This window comes from Hibiscus syriacus, unplaced genomic scaffold (genome assembly GCF_006381635.1).
Source record: "Hibiscus syriacus cultivar Baekdansim isolate YM2019G1 unplaced genomic scaffold, ASM638163v2 tig00005459_pilon, whole genome shotgun sequence".
Taxonomy (NCBI): domain Eukaryota; kingdom Viridiplantae; phylum Streptophyta; class Magnoliopsida; order Malvales; family Malvaceae; genus Hibiscus; species Hibiscus syriacus.
Window position 1 is genome coordinate 1282965 of NW_024062058.1, and position 18567 is coordinate 1301531.

At 34.5% G+C, this 18567-nt stretch overlaps 2 protein-coding genes across 2 annotated transcripts; one reads left to right on the plus strand and one right to left on the minus strand.

Annotated features, from left to right (window-relative positions):
- Nucleotides 1–2871: 2871 nt before the first annotated feature.
- Nucleotides 2872–6078, plus strand: LOC120199589 (FT-interacting protein 3-like). Its single transcript, XM_039200627.1, has one exon. The coding sequence runs from the start codon at nt 2934–2936 to the stop codon at nt 5907–5909; it is 2976 nt and encodes a 991-aa protein (XP_039056558.1). The 5' UTR covers nt 2872–2933; the 3' UTR covers nt 5910–6078.
- A 171-nt stretch (nt 6079–6249) lies between these two features.
- LOC120199590 (AT-hook motif nuclear-localized protein 9-like) lies at nt 6250–8305 on the minus strand. Its single transcript, XM_039200628.1, has 5 exons — nt 7718–8305; nt 7494–7561; nt 7283–7414; nt 6901–7062; nt 6250–6789 (listed from the first exon to the last, which is right to left on the minus strand). Exons 1-5 carry the CDS (start codon nt 8145–8147, stop codon nt 6559–6561), a joined length of 1023 nt encoding a protein of 340 aa, XP_039056559.1. The 5' UTR covers nt 8148–8305; the 3' UTR covers nt 6250–6558.
- Nucleotides 8306–18567: the final 10262 nt, after the last annotated feature.

Here is an 18567-nt window from a genome sequence, read left to right on the forward strand (position 1 = left end):
ATTCTTTAACTCTTTTTTAGTAGTTTTAAATATTAATTTTAAAAATATATTTAAAATTTCAAAAAAAAATGAAAATCCATATATTTAAAAAAATATTTTTCTAAAATTTTGGAATTATTACTTAAAATTATTGAAAAATATCAAAAACAAAATTTTAGTCACAATTGATGGAGCAAATGAGATTTTATTTATTTATTTAATATGCCACATTAGCTCTTAACAATAGTTAAGTGTCAATACCCTTTTTAATGAAATCTAAAATTTCATATTCATTTTATAATTTTTTAAAAGTTATATGACCAAAATGATCATTTTATCATAGTTTAATAACTATTTATAAATTTACATCGATACATATTGGTGTGTGGCGTGCGCTGTAGACTCATCCCTCAAACACAAGTATTTTTTTAAAATTATATATGAATTATTTAACGTTATTATTTTAAAACGAAAAAGAAATTATAAATTTTTAGCCAATCATCCAATTTTCAGTTAAGTTGTCGAATATTTTTAAGGACACGCTAAATCAAATTAAATATTATTCAACTGAAGACAACGATACATTGATGGGGGGAAGATAGTTCAACGCGTGTCAATAAAGTGAAGCGCGTACAACTAACGGACACGTTGTGGAGTGTTTAAAATTTAAAACCACGCCAACATTCGTATCGTTGTCGTATAGGATTACAAGTGGTAAAAAAATAAAACAAAAAAGGCAAGGTTGGAAAGTGGTAATTATATGGTCTAATTCTTTATCAACCCCTGTATCTTTACATATTTAAAATCTAATTCATTTACTTTTAGTTTTAGAAAATGAATATCAGGCCAGTTTGTTTTACGTAAAATATTTTTTTGCAAAACATTTTTTTTATTTTTCAGTGTTTATCTAAATAATTTTATTTTATAAATTTAATATTAATGAAATATTTTAATCAAAATATTAATTATTAAAATATTAAAAATATATTTATTAATATTTCTAATAATATAATATTATTATTTTAATATTATAATAAAATACTCAATTATATTATAATAATATAAGATATTATATTTTTATTTTAATAATATATAATAATTTATTAATAAAACATTTCATAGAAATAATATTATTAAATTATTAATAATCAATAATATTATTTATTTTTTAATATTAATAATATTTTAATAAAATATTTAAAATATATTAATTAATACTTTTTAAAATATAATATAATACTATTACTTTATAAATAACTAATATAATTTATAATAATTTCATTTCAATAAAATGTACTAATGTTAATATTTTTGTTAAAAAATTATGGAAAAATATTTTAATAATAATAAATAAATTATTCTAATATTTTAAAAATAATATTATTAAGTTTTATTAAAAATAATATTATTTATTGTATTTAATATTTGTAATAATTTTTTTTTTAAAAATTCATTAAGTGAAAAATGATTTACACAACCTCTTCCAAATACCGTAAAACGTTTTCAAAAAATATTTTTTTAAAAATGTAATTCATTTTACAATAATCATTTTTAGTGAAACTAACGGACCCTCAATTAATAATATTGTTAATGAAATCCCTTTTTTTCTCTCTAATAAATTTAGGGTGAATACAAGATATTATAAGTTCAAACACTTTGAATTATTTAACAAAGAATGCTTATAATTCCTACATAAACATTGCTCAAATACGAAATCTCAAGAGATAACAACAATATATTAATCACTGAGATCGTTTAGTTCATAAGTTAATGAAACCCTTTAAATTGTACTATTAGCATATTTTCTTAAATATTATTCTTTAGAAACTATTCTTTTAATGTGCAAAGACTGCAGGCACCGGGAGCACAAATAGCCTTGTGTAAATTTAAACAGTGAAGCCTTTTTTGGTTATGATTTATCTTTAATTCAAGTTAGACGACTCTCCTCCTCACAGTCGACCAGTATTTTTCTGATTTTTTTCTTTTTTAATATTAATCTCCTCCTCTCCTAAGTTTCATAGATTCCATCATATATAGTTTCCAGCTTCCTATCACTTTACTAATCAAAGCTTTCAGCTTTTTAAAAACGAGAGGTCAGTTTTTAGTCTCTTCAATTTTCTAATTTTTTTTTCTTTCTTTCGTAAGGTTCAAATTATCTTATTTTTTTATTGTTTATTTCAGGTTTTTTCAACCCTTTGAGATCAGGTTATTGGGTGTTTTTTCTATTGAGACCTGGAAAAGTAAGTTGGTTCTTTTTCTCCTTTGTCGAATCTTAAAGAAAATAAAAAACAAATCAGATAAGCTTTTAAGCCCAGTAATTGTTTACCATGAAAGAAACAGAGACTGAGCTTGGTAGGAAAAAAGTTTCCTAGAGTGTATCTTTTGTTTTTGGAAAGCCAAACAAAAAGTATTTGAAAGAAGACTAGATATTCTCGTCCCCTTACTGGATTTTGGAGATGGAAACGAGATTCTTAAGGCTTTAAATGATTCTTTGTGTGTATATACGTATTCTCTTATGTCAGCTAAAAGTATGGTAGCTTTTTTTTCTTCATAAAATCTTGCTTTAGTTTGAGAAAGATTCATGGGTTTATTTCCCTTTTCGATCTCTGCGGAATCTTAGCTCGCTTTTCTTTCCCTTTTTTTTATAATTTGACATGATAAAATAAAATATTATATTGCCCACTTGATCCAGAATTTGGAGAATTTAAATTGAAAAATATAAAGTTATTTATATATAAAAAATTTATATTGCAGTTTATGTTAAATCTGATTCTAGTGTGTTCTTGTTCTTTTCCTTTGTTGTTGTGTCCTTTTTGAATTTTCAGTACTTTCATCCTTGCTTCTGCTGTTGAACTATTAGTTTTCCTTCTGTACTTCAGGTATTGTTTAGTTCACAGACGGTTACGGATTCCGGCTAAAGTGTTTTCTGTGTTCTGCTTCGATTGATTCGAACCATGAGTAGTCTCAAGTTAGGGGTGGAGGTGGTGAGCGCCTATGACCTTTTAGCCAAAGATGGGCAGGGTTCATCCAATCCCTTTGTGGAGCTTGAGTTCGATGGCCAGAGATTCCGCACCACTACTAAAGAGAAAGATCTCAGTCCGATTTGGAACGAGAGTTTCTATTTCAACGTCTCTGATCCGAACAAGTTGTCGAGTCTCCCTCTTGAAGCCTATGTTTATTGCCATAACAAAGCCAACAACGGTCAAGTCTGTCTTGGGAAGGTTCGCCTCACCTCAACGTCGTTCGTGCCGTATTCTGATGCTGTTGTTTTACACTATCCTCTTGAAAAGCGGACCGTTTTCTCTCGTGCTAAAGGAGAGCTTGGTTTGAAAGTGTTTGTTACTGATGACCCTTCGATCAAATCCTCGACTCCTCTTCCAGTCACGGAGGAAGCAGGCCCAAATTCATTTCCCAAAGAGAAAAATGGTAAAAGACGCACATTTCATCATCTTCCAAATGCGAAGCAGTCGGAACAGCAGCAAAAGTTTCCCCCAATGCCTCCGCAACAACAGATGAATTATGGAGCACATGAGATGAAATCTGGACCACCACCATCAAGAGCTGTTCACATGTTCTCAGGTTCATCATCTCACCCACTTGATTATGCTCTTAAAGAGACAAGTCCATTTCTTGGAGGAGGACAAATTGTTGGTGGCCGAGTCATACAAGGCGACAGACCAACTAGCACCTATGACCTTGTTGAACAGATGAGATTCCTTTTTGTTCGAGTGGTGAAAGCCCGAGATCTTCCTTCAAAAGATGCGACTGGAAGCCTTGATCCCTATGTTGAAGTGAAAGTTGGAAACTACAAAGGAATCACAAAGCATTATGAGAAGAAACAACATCCAGAATGGCATCAGGTGTTTGCCTTTTCAAGGAACACGCTGCAGTCATCTGTGCTAGAAGTTGTTGTCAAGAATAAGGATTTGGTGAAAGATGACTCTGTCGGTTTTGTGCGATTTGATCTCAACGAGGTTCCCACGAGGGTTCCACCTGACAGTCCATTGGCTCCGGAATGGTATCGGCTGGAAGACAAGAAAGGAGAGAAAAAGAAAGGGGAATTGATGCTTGCAGTTTGGTATGGCACACAGGCTGATGAGGCTTTTCCAGATGCGTGGCACTCAGATACTATTGCTCCAGGTGATAGCACTTCGGTTTCCCCAACATACACCCGTTCAAAAGTTTATCACTCTCCGAGACTATGGTATGTCCGTGTCAATGTTATTGAGGCTCAAGACCTTGTTCCAGCTGACAAGAACAGATTTCTTGATGCATATGTTAAGGTTCAAATCGGTAACCAGATCTTAAAGACAAAACCTGTTCAAAATCGAAATATGAATCCAATCTGGAACGAGGAGTTTATGCTTGTTGCCTCCGAACCCTTCGAAGATCATCTGATTTTTTCAGTTGAAGATCGTGTGGGTCCTAATAAGGATGACGCCATTGGAAAGGTTGTTATGGCATTGAACTCCGTTGATAGGCGTGCTGATGATCGAACTATCCATTCCCGATGGTACAATCTGGAGAGGTCGTTTTCGGATGCTATGGATGGTGATCTTGCAAAGAAGGATAAGGATAAATTTTGTAGTAGGCTCCATGTTTGTGTGTGTCTTGATGGAGGATACCATGTTCTTGATGAGTCAACTCAGTATAGCAGTGATCTCCGGCCGACAGCAAAGCAGCTCTGGAAACCATCAATTGGTGTTCTAGAACTTGGAATTTTGAATGCTGATGGGCTTCAACCAATGAAAACGAGAGAAGGAAAAGGTACGTCTGATACGTATTGTGTTGCTAAGTACGGCCACAAATGGGTTCGAACTCGAACCATAGTCAATAGCCTGAATCCGAAATATAATGAGCAGTACACATGGGAAGTTTATGATCCAGCCACGGTTCTCACAGTGGGGGTCTTTGATAACTCTCAGATTGGAGGTTCTGATAATAACAGAGATAATAAAATTGGAAAGGTGCGGATTCGTATATCTACACTCGAAACTGGTCGTGTTTACACACACACTTACCCGTTGCTGGTTCTTCACCCTTCTGGTGTCGAGAAACTTGGTGAACTACATTTAGCAATACGATTTTCATCGACATCGATGGTTAATATGATGTGTCAATACTCGCGACCTCTTCTGCCAAAGATGCACTACAAAAGGCCATTGAATGTGATGCAGCAGGACATTCTACGACATCAAGCCGTTAATATTGTGGCAGCTCGGCTTGGTCGGTCCGAACCTCCTCTCAGGAGAGAAGTAGTTGAATACATGTCTGATGCAAATGCTCACCTTTGGAGCATGAGGCGCAGCAAGGCAAACTTTTTGCGGCTGACATCGGTTTGCTCGGGATTATTTGCAGCTGGAAAATGGTTTGGTGAAGTTTGCATGTGGAAGAACCCTATTACAACAGTTCTGGTGCATGTGCTCTTTGCAATGCTCGTTTGTTTACCGGAGCTGATTTTACCAACGGTTTTCTTATACATGTTCCTCATAGGGATATGGAATTATCGTTGTCGGCCGAGGTACCCTCCTCACATGAACACAAGTCTCTCTTGTGCAGATGCAGTTTCTGCTGATGAACTGGATGAAGAATTCGAGTCCTTTCCCGCATCGAAAAGCTCAGATATAGTTCGGATGAGGTATGATCGTTTAAGGAGTGTTGCGGGGAGGATTCAGACCGTTGTAGGTGACATAGCTAGCCAGGGTGAGCGGCTTCAGTCATTACTGAGTTGGCGGGATCCTCGTGCCACAACTCTATTTGTGATATTATGTCTCGTGGCAGCCATTGTTTTGTATGTCACACCATTTCAGGTGATTGCTCTTCTTTCTGGGTTTTACATAATGAGGCATCCCAGGTTCCGCCACAAGACACCTCCACCACCGATCAATTTCTTTCGTCGTCTGCCTGCAAGGACTGATAGTATGCTGTAAATAGGTCATGGGGTGTTTCGAGACCGTCGTTTTAGATTCTGGTTTTGTAAAGTGGTCATTTTTGGTTTCATGTCGTATTTTGGTGAATGCTGATGCAGCTTTGAACTTTATGCAACAAAATGTATTAACTGTTAGAAATTGTCACCATATAGTAACGACCTTTTATGAATTTTGGTGTTCTATTGAGAGATTGCAAAAATCTGGAATCTTTCGGGTTTCGATCAACCTTCATAACGTTGGAACATACGTCGGAACATAGAACGTTGCTTGCGATTGTTCAATTTATAATTTGTCTGAATGTCTCGTATAACCTTAAAGCCGACAAGATCATGGTACAATGTCATAATAAAAGATAAAGACTTAAAGCCATGGCTGCCTATAAAGAGAAATGAAGCATGGCTTGCTTAAATTGGTTCAAATTGGAGAAACTTGAAGATACCTCACGGGATCAGTTAATCGTGAGTTCTAACTGTCATCAAGCTACAAATATCCGAGGAAACCTCCTTTGTCCGTCATTGCGACGATCAAAATTAAGGGAGATTTCATCAAGCCGAAAATCAGGTTGCCCCTTGGGACTTTTGAATTACAATCAGGTTTGCCTTCAACAGCAAATTATGTACATTGCTCATGAAAGTATTAGACGTACGAGTCATCCTCGCATTAGGTCGATATTGACGTGTGTATCACGCATATCCATCGTTCGTGAACCAGGCCATACAGCTACAGGCGAAGTCGGAATCAGATTTTGACTTGGCAAAATGCCGGACGGAGATACTAGATTGTCCGCACTCTGATTATCCGAGTCATTTAGACATTCTTGACCTTCAGGCTTCTTGTTCTTTGTCTTTGCACCACCCCAGACAAAACTTCCAACGATCACCTGGTTCATTCATAGAAGGCAGAATTAACCCATAGAAGGTCTAAACCTCCACGTAGAGAAGAGAGTTAATTTACAAGTAGAATAGTAGATATCATAGCAACTGAGAGTTACCTGAACTGGGCTTGCTGCAATGAGCGTCCCTCCGACAGCTCCACCGATAACGCGACCATCAGGAGTGGCAAGGGAAACACTTAGACAACCAGTTCGATTGCAAGAGCCACTATTGCCGGTCAGCAAGTAGGAGCCTGACAGACATAATATCTCAAATCGCCCCTACAGATATCAAAACAGACAAATACGTACGCTTTTCAACTAAACATACGCATCAAGACTAGAATTTCAAAATGAAACATAAAAAGAGTTAATATGTAAGAATATTGGACAGTACATACAGTCCAAGTATGCCTTGCCTAGAAGGCAAAATATGCTTATGCTACCTAGCACCTGTAAAACAATACAAGAAATCAAGAATCGGGTTATCGAGTGCCCAAACCTCATACGTAACAGAGCCACCCGAGGATGATGGCTGTAGAAGAGTTACGGTAGAGACAGCCCCATTGGCGGACAGAATGCATACTGCTCGACGCCCTTGCTGAGAAAATGACAGTATTTTTGCTGCAACATCCTACATGAGAAGTTATACCACATTTAAACAAGTTATAGGTAAAAACCGATGTACTAATTAATAAAATAAAACCTCATACTTCTCCTATTGCAACAGTGATGACATGTGGTGTAAAACCCATCCCAGCTGAACCGGACAGCCATTCACCTAGCAGAAGAATTAGATATTTGCAAAGTCATTCACATAGCAAGAAAAATGCATACCCCAATTGAAGCAGATCAGTAAGTTAAACTGCCACTGCAAGTTACATTCCTCATGCTCATGCTCTCCACATTTATAAAAGAGGGGGGCAAAACATCTTACCAAGGGAAGCTAATTGTTGCTTCCTTCCCGTACCCGGCGGCCGCCCTCTTCCCCGTTTTTGGCCCGGCGTTATTGTCGCAGGGCGAGTAGCCGATGCAGGAGTCAGCGCCAACGAGACGGTCCCATCGGGTCCGTACTTCCGGGGCCTTCCTCTTTTCCGTTTCACCGCCTCACTCGGTGGCACTGCTGAACGTGTGTCTACATTGACACTATGAGGGGTAACCCCTGATGGAGACTCCAAAGGTAAGGTGGACTCTATAGTAGGGGGTCGAATACTTGATAGGTATTGTACATTTGGATTAGATAATGGATGAATGCCTTGTGATCCATGCATCCCGGACTCCATTTCGGAACCCGACCCGGATATCCCTCTCTGTTGCATATAGTAAGATGCAGATCCTGATAATGCCATGACATCCCTTCGATCCATGCATTTACCTCCAATAACCTATGCTTCAGTGTGCCTCCAAATCAACTTTCCAGCCAAAAATTTAAGTACCTAAAAAGAGCTACAAAACTGGGTGAACGTTAAACAACTGAAAAACATATAAATCTCGGAAAACTCTAAGGAATTGAGGCAGAAAACAAAGCAAAGAGAGGAACTAGCAGAAACACTGATGAAGAGAGGAAAGAGAAGAAGCAAAAGCATGAAAATAAATGGTTGAAAATTTTGAAAAAGAAGAAAACTTGAAAAGGAGAAGGGACAAAAATGCAAGCTGTTTTACTTTTACAGCTTACCAAACAAACGAAGAAAAAGGCGTCACGGTGAAGATATGAAAGAAGAAGATGGGAAGTGAAAACCAGGTCCACACACTCACCAACCCATTATAACACCTTTAAGAAAAGCATCTTTCCACAGAGAAAAAAACATACCTTATACACACTTCAAATTTCAAAATCACGACTCAAATGAAAATGATTTATATTGAAAATAAGAGAAAGGAGGAGACAAAAGTGGAAGACAATACCATAGAACAAAGTCAAACCAAGCTGATACAAGAATTAACCCCCCCCCCCAAAAAAAAAGCAGAAATGGGTAAAAAAATTTGCTCCATAATACAGAGAAAGTAACTAACATCTGTTAACTGGGGGTTAAAGGTCCAGCTTTTTGAGAGATGGAGGCTTTGAAGATGGGTGAAGTAGTAATCTTAATTAAGGTCGTTAAGGGACTTAAAGGCAATGTGAGAAATGCAGAAAAAAGGCCATTTTTGAGTGAGGAAGCCGAGGAAAAAAGGCGTTATTTATTACTTGTACTACAAAAAAAAACTCCTCTTTGCATATAGAACTGTAGCCGTCCGCATTTGGTTGGATATATTTCTCTGGCTTAGATGACATCTGTCTCCCCTCCAATATAAAAAAGTTTATTGTTTTGGGTTAATATATAATTTAGGACCTAAGTTTAATTTTAATGTTTAATTTGATAATTAATCTGTTTTTCTTCCAAAAAGACATACAATCATTAAAAAAATTTCATTAATCAAAAAACTTTCTTTGAGGCTCAAGAAAGTTCATCAATTCTCTTTCATCGTCTCAGTGTTTAAGGGATATGAGAGGGAATGATTTAAAAAAAATTGGTATAATAATTTTTTTAACTTTAAATATTAGTTAAATAAAATTTTGCATAAATTACATCAATGGTCACTAATTTTTAAGTAAGTTTTAGTTTTCTTTAATAAAATTTTAAAAATAACAAATTGATCATTAAAGTTATCGGATTGTAACAATCGTCATCTCTGTTAAATTGATGATGTGGCAACCTTAATAAAAAGAGTTAGTATTTAGTTTTTACCCCTAAACTATTGTTAAAACATCAAATATGTTCTTAAAATTTTTTATATCTAACTTACCCAAAAATACTTTTTAATTTTATTTTTTTTCAAACACCTCCACCTCCACTATTTTCGAAACCTTCCTTACAAAATAAAGACCACACTTAAAAAAAATCTCTCATATCTTTCCCACATCACTACTTTGTTGATGAAGTTTTACTATCTCCGTTAAATTGATGATGTAACAACTTCAATAAAAAAGTTAGTATTTAGTTTTACCTCCAAACTATTGTTAAACCATCAAATAGGTCATTGAATAATTTTTTATATCTAATTTACCCCCAAAACTTTCTAATTTCTATTTTTTTAAACACCTCACCACCTCTACTATATTCAAAACCTTCCTTACAAAATAAAAAACAAACTCTCCCCATATCTTTCCCACACTGCTGCTTTGTTGTTGGAGTTCCCAACTGTGGGATTAAGTAGTTGAACAAACCCTCATTTATATTTTATAATATGATTAAGTAGCTCGTATAAAAGAAGTATAATTTTCCAAGGCTATGAACTCAAAATAAACTGAAGTCCATAATAGATCATGAACACAGATGCTACAATCTTTATTGTGTGAGTTTGACGATTATGTAACCAATGATAGAATTGGTGGAACTACTTTAAGGACATTGAGTTATGGATTTGAACTGAGTGATATGGTTTGGGGAAAGGTGAAATCTCATCTGAACATATATTAATGAAGTCTTTGCATCTTCGTCTATACGCCGCACGAGGAGGGTGGGGCACGTTTTGGTTGCTTTCTTTGTAGATAGTAGCTATGGGTGATTCGATCCTGTTGAGCCTTTTAATTATTATTATTATTATTTTTTAAATCGCAACAAACAAACTCGAGGACTTTTGTCAAGGCTGTGAAGGAGGCAATGGATGAGACTAGTTAGAGGAGTGGTCTTGGTTTGACTTGTAAATGTAGGAACCCCTATAATTTTCGTCCCACAAATGTCCAAGGGTACTTTGCAATTGATGTGTCATATTATTAACCTCGGGATTTAGTCAGTGAATCAAGCGGGGTTTGTTTGGGGGTGTTTGAAAAGAAGGTGGTGGGTGGTTTGAAAAAAAAGAAAACTAGAAAGTTTTTGTGGTAAATTGGATATGAAATCATTGTTCAATAACATATTTGATGTCTTAACAATAATTTAGGGGTAAAAATAAATATTAACTTTTTTCATTAATGTTGCCACATCATCAATTTAACGGGGAGTGGAGTGATCATTTTGTTACAAATAGATAATGTTAGTGACAATTTTGTTACAATTTGATAACGTTAGTGAGTAATTTGTTACTTTTGAAACTTCAATAGGAAAAACAAAACTTACTCAAACAGTAGTGACCAATGTTGTAGTTTATCCTAATTTTTTTTGAATTTTTGAATTTAAATATTTAATTGACTCTTATTTTTTTTATGAAAACTATTAGGTAAATTACATGTTTAGTACGTCAGCTATCACGTTTGTTCTATTTTGGTCACCCCACAATTTTGTTTTCAAAATTATGCTTAAGGTTACATTGTGGTCGTCCACCGTTAAAAAATTAACAAAACTTTTGATTATTTTTTATTTTTTTCAATGATTGACACCTTTAATTTTTTAACAACGGATGATCAAAATAAAACCAAAACCAAAAATTCGATATAATTAAAAAAATAATTAAATGGCTAAAATGAAATAAAAGTGATAATTAAAATACTAAACATATAGTTTATCCCAAATAATTTAACTCCTCTTAACGTTTGATTTTCTCGAAAATTTCCAACAACCGAGAATTATGGGTTGCTAATAACAAATAGAGAATTGACGGCGTCGGACAAACATTACTTGGAGGATTCGGACAAATTGTTTTATGGATTCCAAAAGTCAGAGACGGATATGGAGCAATCGGGAGTTGGATCAGATTAAAATCCTTAATAAAGTTACCTTAAAACAGCTTTTTTAACACGATTTTTTCAACAACAAAAAAAAGCTTTAATTCAACGAGGAACGGGTGGCTTAAGTTGAAATAAGTGTGAAGACCGAACCCCCAAAAAAATCAACGGAAATTAAAATCGTTCTATTCTTCCACAAAACTCTAAAATAACGGATGTTTGTTAGAATATTAAATACTTTTTTTTAAAAATAACTAGGCCTCATTAAAAACCTCTTATAAACCTATTAAGGGGAAAAGAATACCCACCTTCATTAACTTAAAATAGCGTCATTTACAATCGCACGATTCAAACATGAAGGATAATCAAACATAAAGGAAACAGAAGAAGAAGAAGAACTAGAGGCTAAAGAAGCTAGAGTATGAGCCACAGAGTTAGTCGAACGACGAATGTGAGTGAGCATGAAACCAGGGTTGTCATCTAAAATGCATCGAGCATCAGCCAAGATGAAACGCACAGAAGATAACTCGGAATGAGACTGTTGAAGTTGTTGCACAATTGCCTCTGCATCGCTTTTTATTATAACCCGAGAATAGTACATCTCAACCATCAATTGAAGACCAAACCTAATTGCACGAGCCTCCACAACCCTTGCATCGTGTGGCCATCGATACAAATCGCGCGGCCTGCTAATACAAAACCTTCAGAATCTCGCAGTACCGCACCTACGGCCAATGGTTTAGGGGGCGAACTTGAACTTATAAAATTCTAAGAGGGTGAAAGAAAATTTTCAATAAAAAGTACAAAAAAATCTAAAATATATGATAATTTTAAAATTTTAAAGGGTGACGGTCCTCACCCACCCCGCATAGGTCCATCCCCCACCACTTCTCACGCATTCTTTTATCATGTGGCATATAAAGAAAATCATTTTAACCATGACAGAGGTGACAAACGTGTTATTTGGATGAGTTCATATCAAATTATTTTGAGTCTTGATTGTATTTAGTTCAAATTTGATACAAGTTAGATTGAATTTTGTTTGAATCTAGTTCGATTTTATGGTAAAGGCAACTAACTCATCATCCTTGGATAGATTTGATAGACGAGTAAAGGTTTCTTTACCGTGGTGATGTTAGGACAATGGCATCTCAACGTCAAGGTGGGGGCATCTTATCCTTTAGCTAGATATGTAACACTCTAGACTTGTACGACACACAATCAACCAATTTAAGGTGCAACGCGGAACCATCGAAGTGGCTAACCAACTTATTATTACTTTCTTGTACTTTAAAACGACTCTTTACATCTGAGAGCCCTAAAAAATATATAGATACCTACATACTGACTCTTAACTGACTTTACAACTCAATAGAACCGAATTCATGAATATACATGTCATTTAAGAAACTTATGACGTACTCTGCTCTACACTAGATCTGGACCTCGGTCTTTCTAAAGCTTCTTAACTGTTGGATCTACTAACCTACCCACGGAAACATCCGAAGATTGAGCTAACTAGCTTAGTGTTATAGTAACAAGTAAAACATACTAAAAGTTTGTCACTGAAATGCACAAGCTATCTGGTCTACTAGTCTGGTTTGTTATGCTTTAGTGAGTATACTCATAGACTCACTCTCTATTATATCGTAGACATCGTAGTGCGACTGAGGGTTCTGCATCTCGGAGCTCACATATCCCTCTAGTCTACCGAGAATGTGACCCCCATAATCTCTGCATCGGACACCACACTCTCGACTAGCCCACTCATTGAGTGTCGGACCTTGTGCCCAAACTAGTTAGATTAAAGTGCCTTGTGCACTTCCTAAGATATCCAGACTGAATCTATACTTTCGACTTTGCTATCTTTTCTAAAGGAACTCGGGTGTCCTAGTCATTTTCCTGAGCATTCAAACAAGACTAATCTTATTTCACCATACTTTATTCTCGTTTCTACGTTTGAATTATACATCATTAATGTTCTCACTTGAAGTCTTATGTGAGTAAATACTGAAGTGTTGTGGTACCTTGACCTTGAGTCTAATTCCCTTAAAAATTGACATTTCCCCCAAAATAGACTGAAAGTATCGATACTAGCCCAAGAGTATCGATACCCCTGCAAAAGTTTCAATACTTTATATAAGTACCGATACTTTTAAACATTATGTTCTGCCCAGTTTTGAAACTTTTGGGGAGTTTTGAAATTATGACCCAAAGTTTCGATACTCTTGAAAGAGTATTGATACTCTTACCCAGAAACTCCCGAATTTGCCCAAAACGAAGAACAAGTATCGATACTCTACCTGCAGAAGTCATAAAACACATACGAAAATGTTATATTTCAATCCCAAAGACCATAGTGAGGTGCCCAAACATTCTTTAAAGTCTTATGTGATTAAATAAGGTTGTATACCATGCTTATAACATAAATCATGTAATCTATTATTAACATATAACACTAAGATTCATAATTTACTATCAAGTTAGAAATCATTTATAATAATCACTAGGACTATGAAAGAGTTGACAGTGTGTTACCTAGCCTCCTTGGTTGCTAAAATCTCCCTCAACTCAACTAGGAGTCACCTTACCTTTACCATTTGCTTTAGAACTTCACCCACCTAATTGGCTAATCAAAACAAAACAAGGGGTTACTAACTTGTCTTTGACTTGGAAACTAAGTTAAAACACTCTATACTACTTAATATTACTCAAAACAAGCTTAAATCTCTAGGTTCCTTTCAAACTCCCAAAAACCCATTTTGAAAAAAATTTCTAAAACTCACAAAATGGAGCTTGAAACAAAGCTTGAGGGATGGAGAGAAACATTCTTACCTTGGCTAAACAAATCTAAGATTGGAATGCTTGAAACTTGATTCTTGAAAGGAAGAAGAGGAAACTAATGGAAGGAAGAAGAAGAAGAGTTGATGAGATATTATGGAGAGTTTGGTTACGTGAAATGATATAAAAAGAGGGAGAAAATTTTCAGCTTCAACAAAATGGGAAACTACACTTTAGGTCCTTCCCCTCTTAACTCACTTTAAAATTATCTCTTAGCTTTAACAAAATGGGTAAACTACCTTAGGCTCAACACCTATATAACTTGGTCCAACTATCTTGGGAGATCTAATTGGCTTGACTTAAAGGTTTTCGGTTGACCCAAACTACTAACCAAGATTTCGGGGTATTACAAGATCTGCAGCCATAAGTTGGGATAGATCTCATTCGACTCCCTTAGACTCAACTTATGATTTTGTAGGTACAAAAGTCGGAAGTAAGTCGAGTACTCTATAGTTAGCAGATGGAAACATACATCATGGAGGAGAAATCTTAATATTATTTGGAGTTAACTTCGAGCTCTATGAGCAAGGTCGAGAGGCGTCACTACATCTGTCAGACTTTTAAAGATATCTAAAACACTTAATCTGTTAAGTGGTCAGAGGTGTGTCGACGCTTATGTTACAAAGGATCTTTGCGTCTTTGTGTATGCATTAAAAGTTTTAAATTCTGGTAGAGTTATCTATACGCCCTTGCAGAGGATTCTCAACACTCATTAAAGTTGCGGAGATATTATTGATGCTTCAAAATATGACATACACAAGTGTTTTGATGCTCCGGTATAAATATAAGTGGAGATATTTTGACGTTGTAATACTTCGAATCAAATCTCAACGTAATGGCAAAGCGAAGACATCTTTGTCATATTTAGTTGCAAAAGTTTTTTTAGTTGCAAAAGTTTTGTCATATTTTGACATACACGAATGTATTAATTATGTTATTTGCATGATTTTTTTATAATTATGTGAGGACTTACTTGAGAAGTTGTCAAGGGTGTGCCTCCCAGTGTTTAGGGTCGGATGACGATTGTTGAAGTTACCACAACAGAGGAGAGCTGCGGCGTTTGCGCATCTTAAAGGCATTGCAACATTAATGTGTACTAAGAGATAATGTTCTTGTTATAAATTTGCTTTAGATATGACCAAGATATTTTCAAAAATACCACCATCGGTATTTCATCTATACAAATTACTAGCCACAAGGTTAAGAGCGACATTGAAAAACTTTTAAGCATGTCGATAGATTGTGGACTTACAAGGATGTTTGAGTAGAAGATAAAAAGTTTTATCTCGATTAATTCTTTTTTGTCGAGAGATATTTTACACCCACCGCACTAATTGTTGATCGGAATAGTTTGGTTATGTCTGTCATCGGTGGTTCACTCATTTTGATTTGCGCAAAGATCACTTAACATTGAGAGAACACTTATTGGTCGATTTTTTTCTCGTGAGAGAGATTATATGTAGATTGTAGAAGGTTTGTCCTCCCTTATTAGTATTCGCTGAGGTATATTTATAATGAGTCTTAGCTGGTGATGTCGTTCATAAGGTAATTATGATTATTTGTAGGTTAACGAATTAAATAGATTTATTAGTCAACTCTTAGATTTTACTTTAATACGTCACGTGGACATGTCAGAGCTTTTGTTCATACACTATGGTTGACTCGGAGGGGCTTGTGCTTGGAGGATGTGGACTTTGTGGAGGCTTCGGTAAACGGATGAGTCTGTCCGAGGATTTTAACTAGCGATAATATGATAGTTTTTCAAAACTATCTCTGAATGTATAACAAATTGATATTTATCTTTTTAAATAATATATTTATACTTTTTTAGAAAGAGAATGTTGTTCAACCATTATATAAATTTTTTTTATATAAATATTTTGAGGTCACGATTAAGGGTGTTCAAAAATATCCGATTTGGATAAATCAGATAACCCGACCTGTTGACCCATCAAAAAATCCGGATACTTTTTTTTAAAAAAATCAACATCCAGGTCAGAAACCTGGCCCGACATTTCCCAAGTTAGACCCGGGTTACAAAATTAAATTTTTTTCGATTACCTGGTAACAATTTTTTTATATATAATACTACATATTTAATTATTAATAATTTTATATATTAAATTAAACTAAAAAAATTATAAAAAAAAACGTTCATTCTCGAAATTGGAATTCCCATAATTGAAATCCCTAAAACCGTAAAACATCCATTCCTTCCTCAAGCTCCACCGCTCCAGCCTCTAGCAGTGCACTCTCGGTTCGTAGTCGTCAACGGTTGCCAGCTCATCACAACGGAAGGAGAAGAAAATGAAGAAGAATTTAGCTCTTGCTCCCATTGCAAAGCCACTCGCTGGCAAAAATCTATGTAAGAAAACCCTCAAGCTCATCCGCAAAGGTTTTTTTTTTCCTTCAATTTGTTCTTTTAATCAAAATCATTATATGCTAATTTTAGCCATGAACAGAGAAACCCAAAGCTGTAATTCAATGAAAAATATTCAGAAATAAATTTATAATAATCTGTGATATGATCTTAATTTTGGAAATTGTTGAATCTTTTTAGATCAATCATCTACTAATTAGCATTAATAGAGATATCAATCGCATGATTTCAATCGATTAAAAACTATAAATTTCTTGTTTTTTGATTAAATTTTCATCAAAAAGTAAAACATTTTTGAAACAATAGTAACAACGATTAAGTCGGTTTTGATAGCAAATTTACTACCTGCATTGATTGTTCCTTTTGCTCTTCAAGACAATGGATTTGTCCCATTTGATTTTGAATCTGAATTTCCTCACGATTCAACAGCTTCCGAATTTTTCTACGAACCTGAGTGTTTTTCTGAACCAAATCTTCAAAAACTCTTGTTTTTAGAATATGGATTTACTCAAAATTACCCATAAACTCGAAATCTGTGTATATATTTTTTAAATTAATAATTTAAAAATGATACAAAAAAATATCTGGTATATTACTCAAATTAGCCGGGATACAAGCCGACCAATCAAGTACCCGAAAATCTGGGTACCCAAAACTTCGAGTAACAACAAACCCAGTACCCGAAAATCTGGGTACCCAAAACTTCGAGTAGCAAAAAACCCAGGTACCCGGATTTGAACCTAATCACGATTATGTATAAATGAAGTCTCATTTTGCTTCAATTATCATTATTATTTTTATGATCGAGGAGCTTGGGATATATTAAATTCCATGCTAAGAGATCATGATGATTTGGGTTTAAAGGTCGGTGCCACTAAATTCACATGTTACATCACAAAGTAGACCTACAATCTCTTTTAAATTGATTAGTTTTAATTTTAATACATATATTGTTATATATATTGAAATCATTATTTCGTTAAACTACTTAAATAATACTACATTTTAATCTTGATATATATATATATATTTAATTAATTAATAAAATAATCAACAAATAATTGATAAAGTGAGATGATATACTAGATTTTTTAAATAAATAAAATGAAAAACTTAAAATCTTGAAATTGTGAATAAATTAAAAGGTAAATTATGTATTTAGTACCTTAACTATCAATTTTGATTCATTTTAGTACCTAAACTTTTAATTTTTAAAAATCATACCTAAAGTTCAATTTTTGTTTCATATTAACACCTTAGTACCTAAACTTTTAATTTTTAAAAATCATACCTAAAGTTTAATTTTTGTTTCATATTAGCACTACACCATTAAAAACCTAACGCATTTAATACTTAAAACATCATTTTGATCTATTTAAGTACCCAAACTTTCAATATTTTTCAAGACATAAAATTAAATTTTAAACGAGATACTAAAATGAAACAAAAACTAAATTTTATATATGAGTTTAAAATAATTGAACATTTAAGTACTAAAATAGACCAAAATTAATAACTGAGATATTAAATGCATAATTTACTCTAAATTAAATTGAGAGAATAACCCTTAACAGAGTCACTCCCATAAATATCCTCTGGTGGGTCAATAGTAACGGTGAAGATGACAAAGATTCTTTTGGTAGAGTTGGTGTGGGAAGGGTGTAAGATATAAAGAGAATCCCATTGAAAAATTTGTTGAATTAATCGATCTAGTAGGATAAATCACTAGATCTCTTAAGCAAGATTTGAATCCTGACAGTTGTAAATAGAATAAATTGAGTTAGAAAGGTAACATTTGCCTCTATAATATTCGATCCGGATTAGTCGATCAATAAATCATATATCGATGGTTATACCCATGGAAAAAAGGATTTATTGCCGCAAATGGAGGTTTTGGATTAAACTGTCCTTGAAGAAGGGGATTGCA

Bases quoted from the DNA above. Each gene is read 5' to 3' on its own strand.
- LOC120199589 (XM_039200627.1), top strand. From the start codon at position 2,934: ATGAGTAGTCTCAAGTTAGGGGTGGAGGTGGTGAGCGCCTATGACCTT.
- LOC120199590 (XM_039200628.1), bottom strand. From the start codon at position 8,147: ATGGATCGAAGGGATGTCATGGCATTATCAGGATCTGCATCTTACTAT. The intron at 7,562-7,717 runs GTAAGATGTTTT...TTCTTCTGCTAG, and splicing joins GCAACAATTAGCTTCCCTTG to GTGAATGGCTGTCCGGTTCA. The intron at 7,063-7,282 runs GTTTGGGCACTC...TGATATCTGTAG, and splicing joins GTGGCTCTGTTACGTATGAG to GGGCGATTTGAGATATTATG.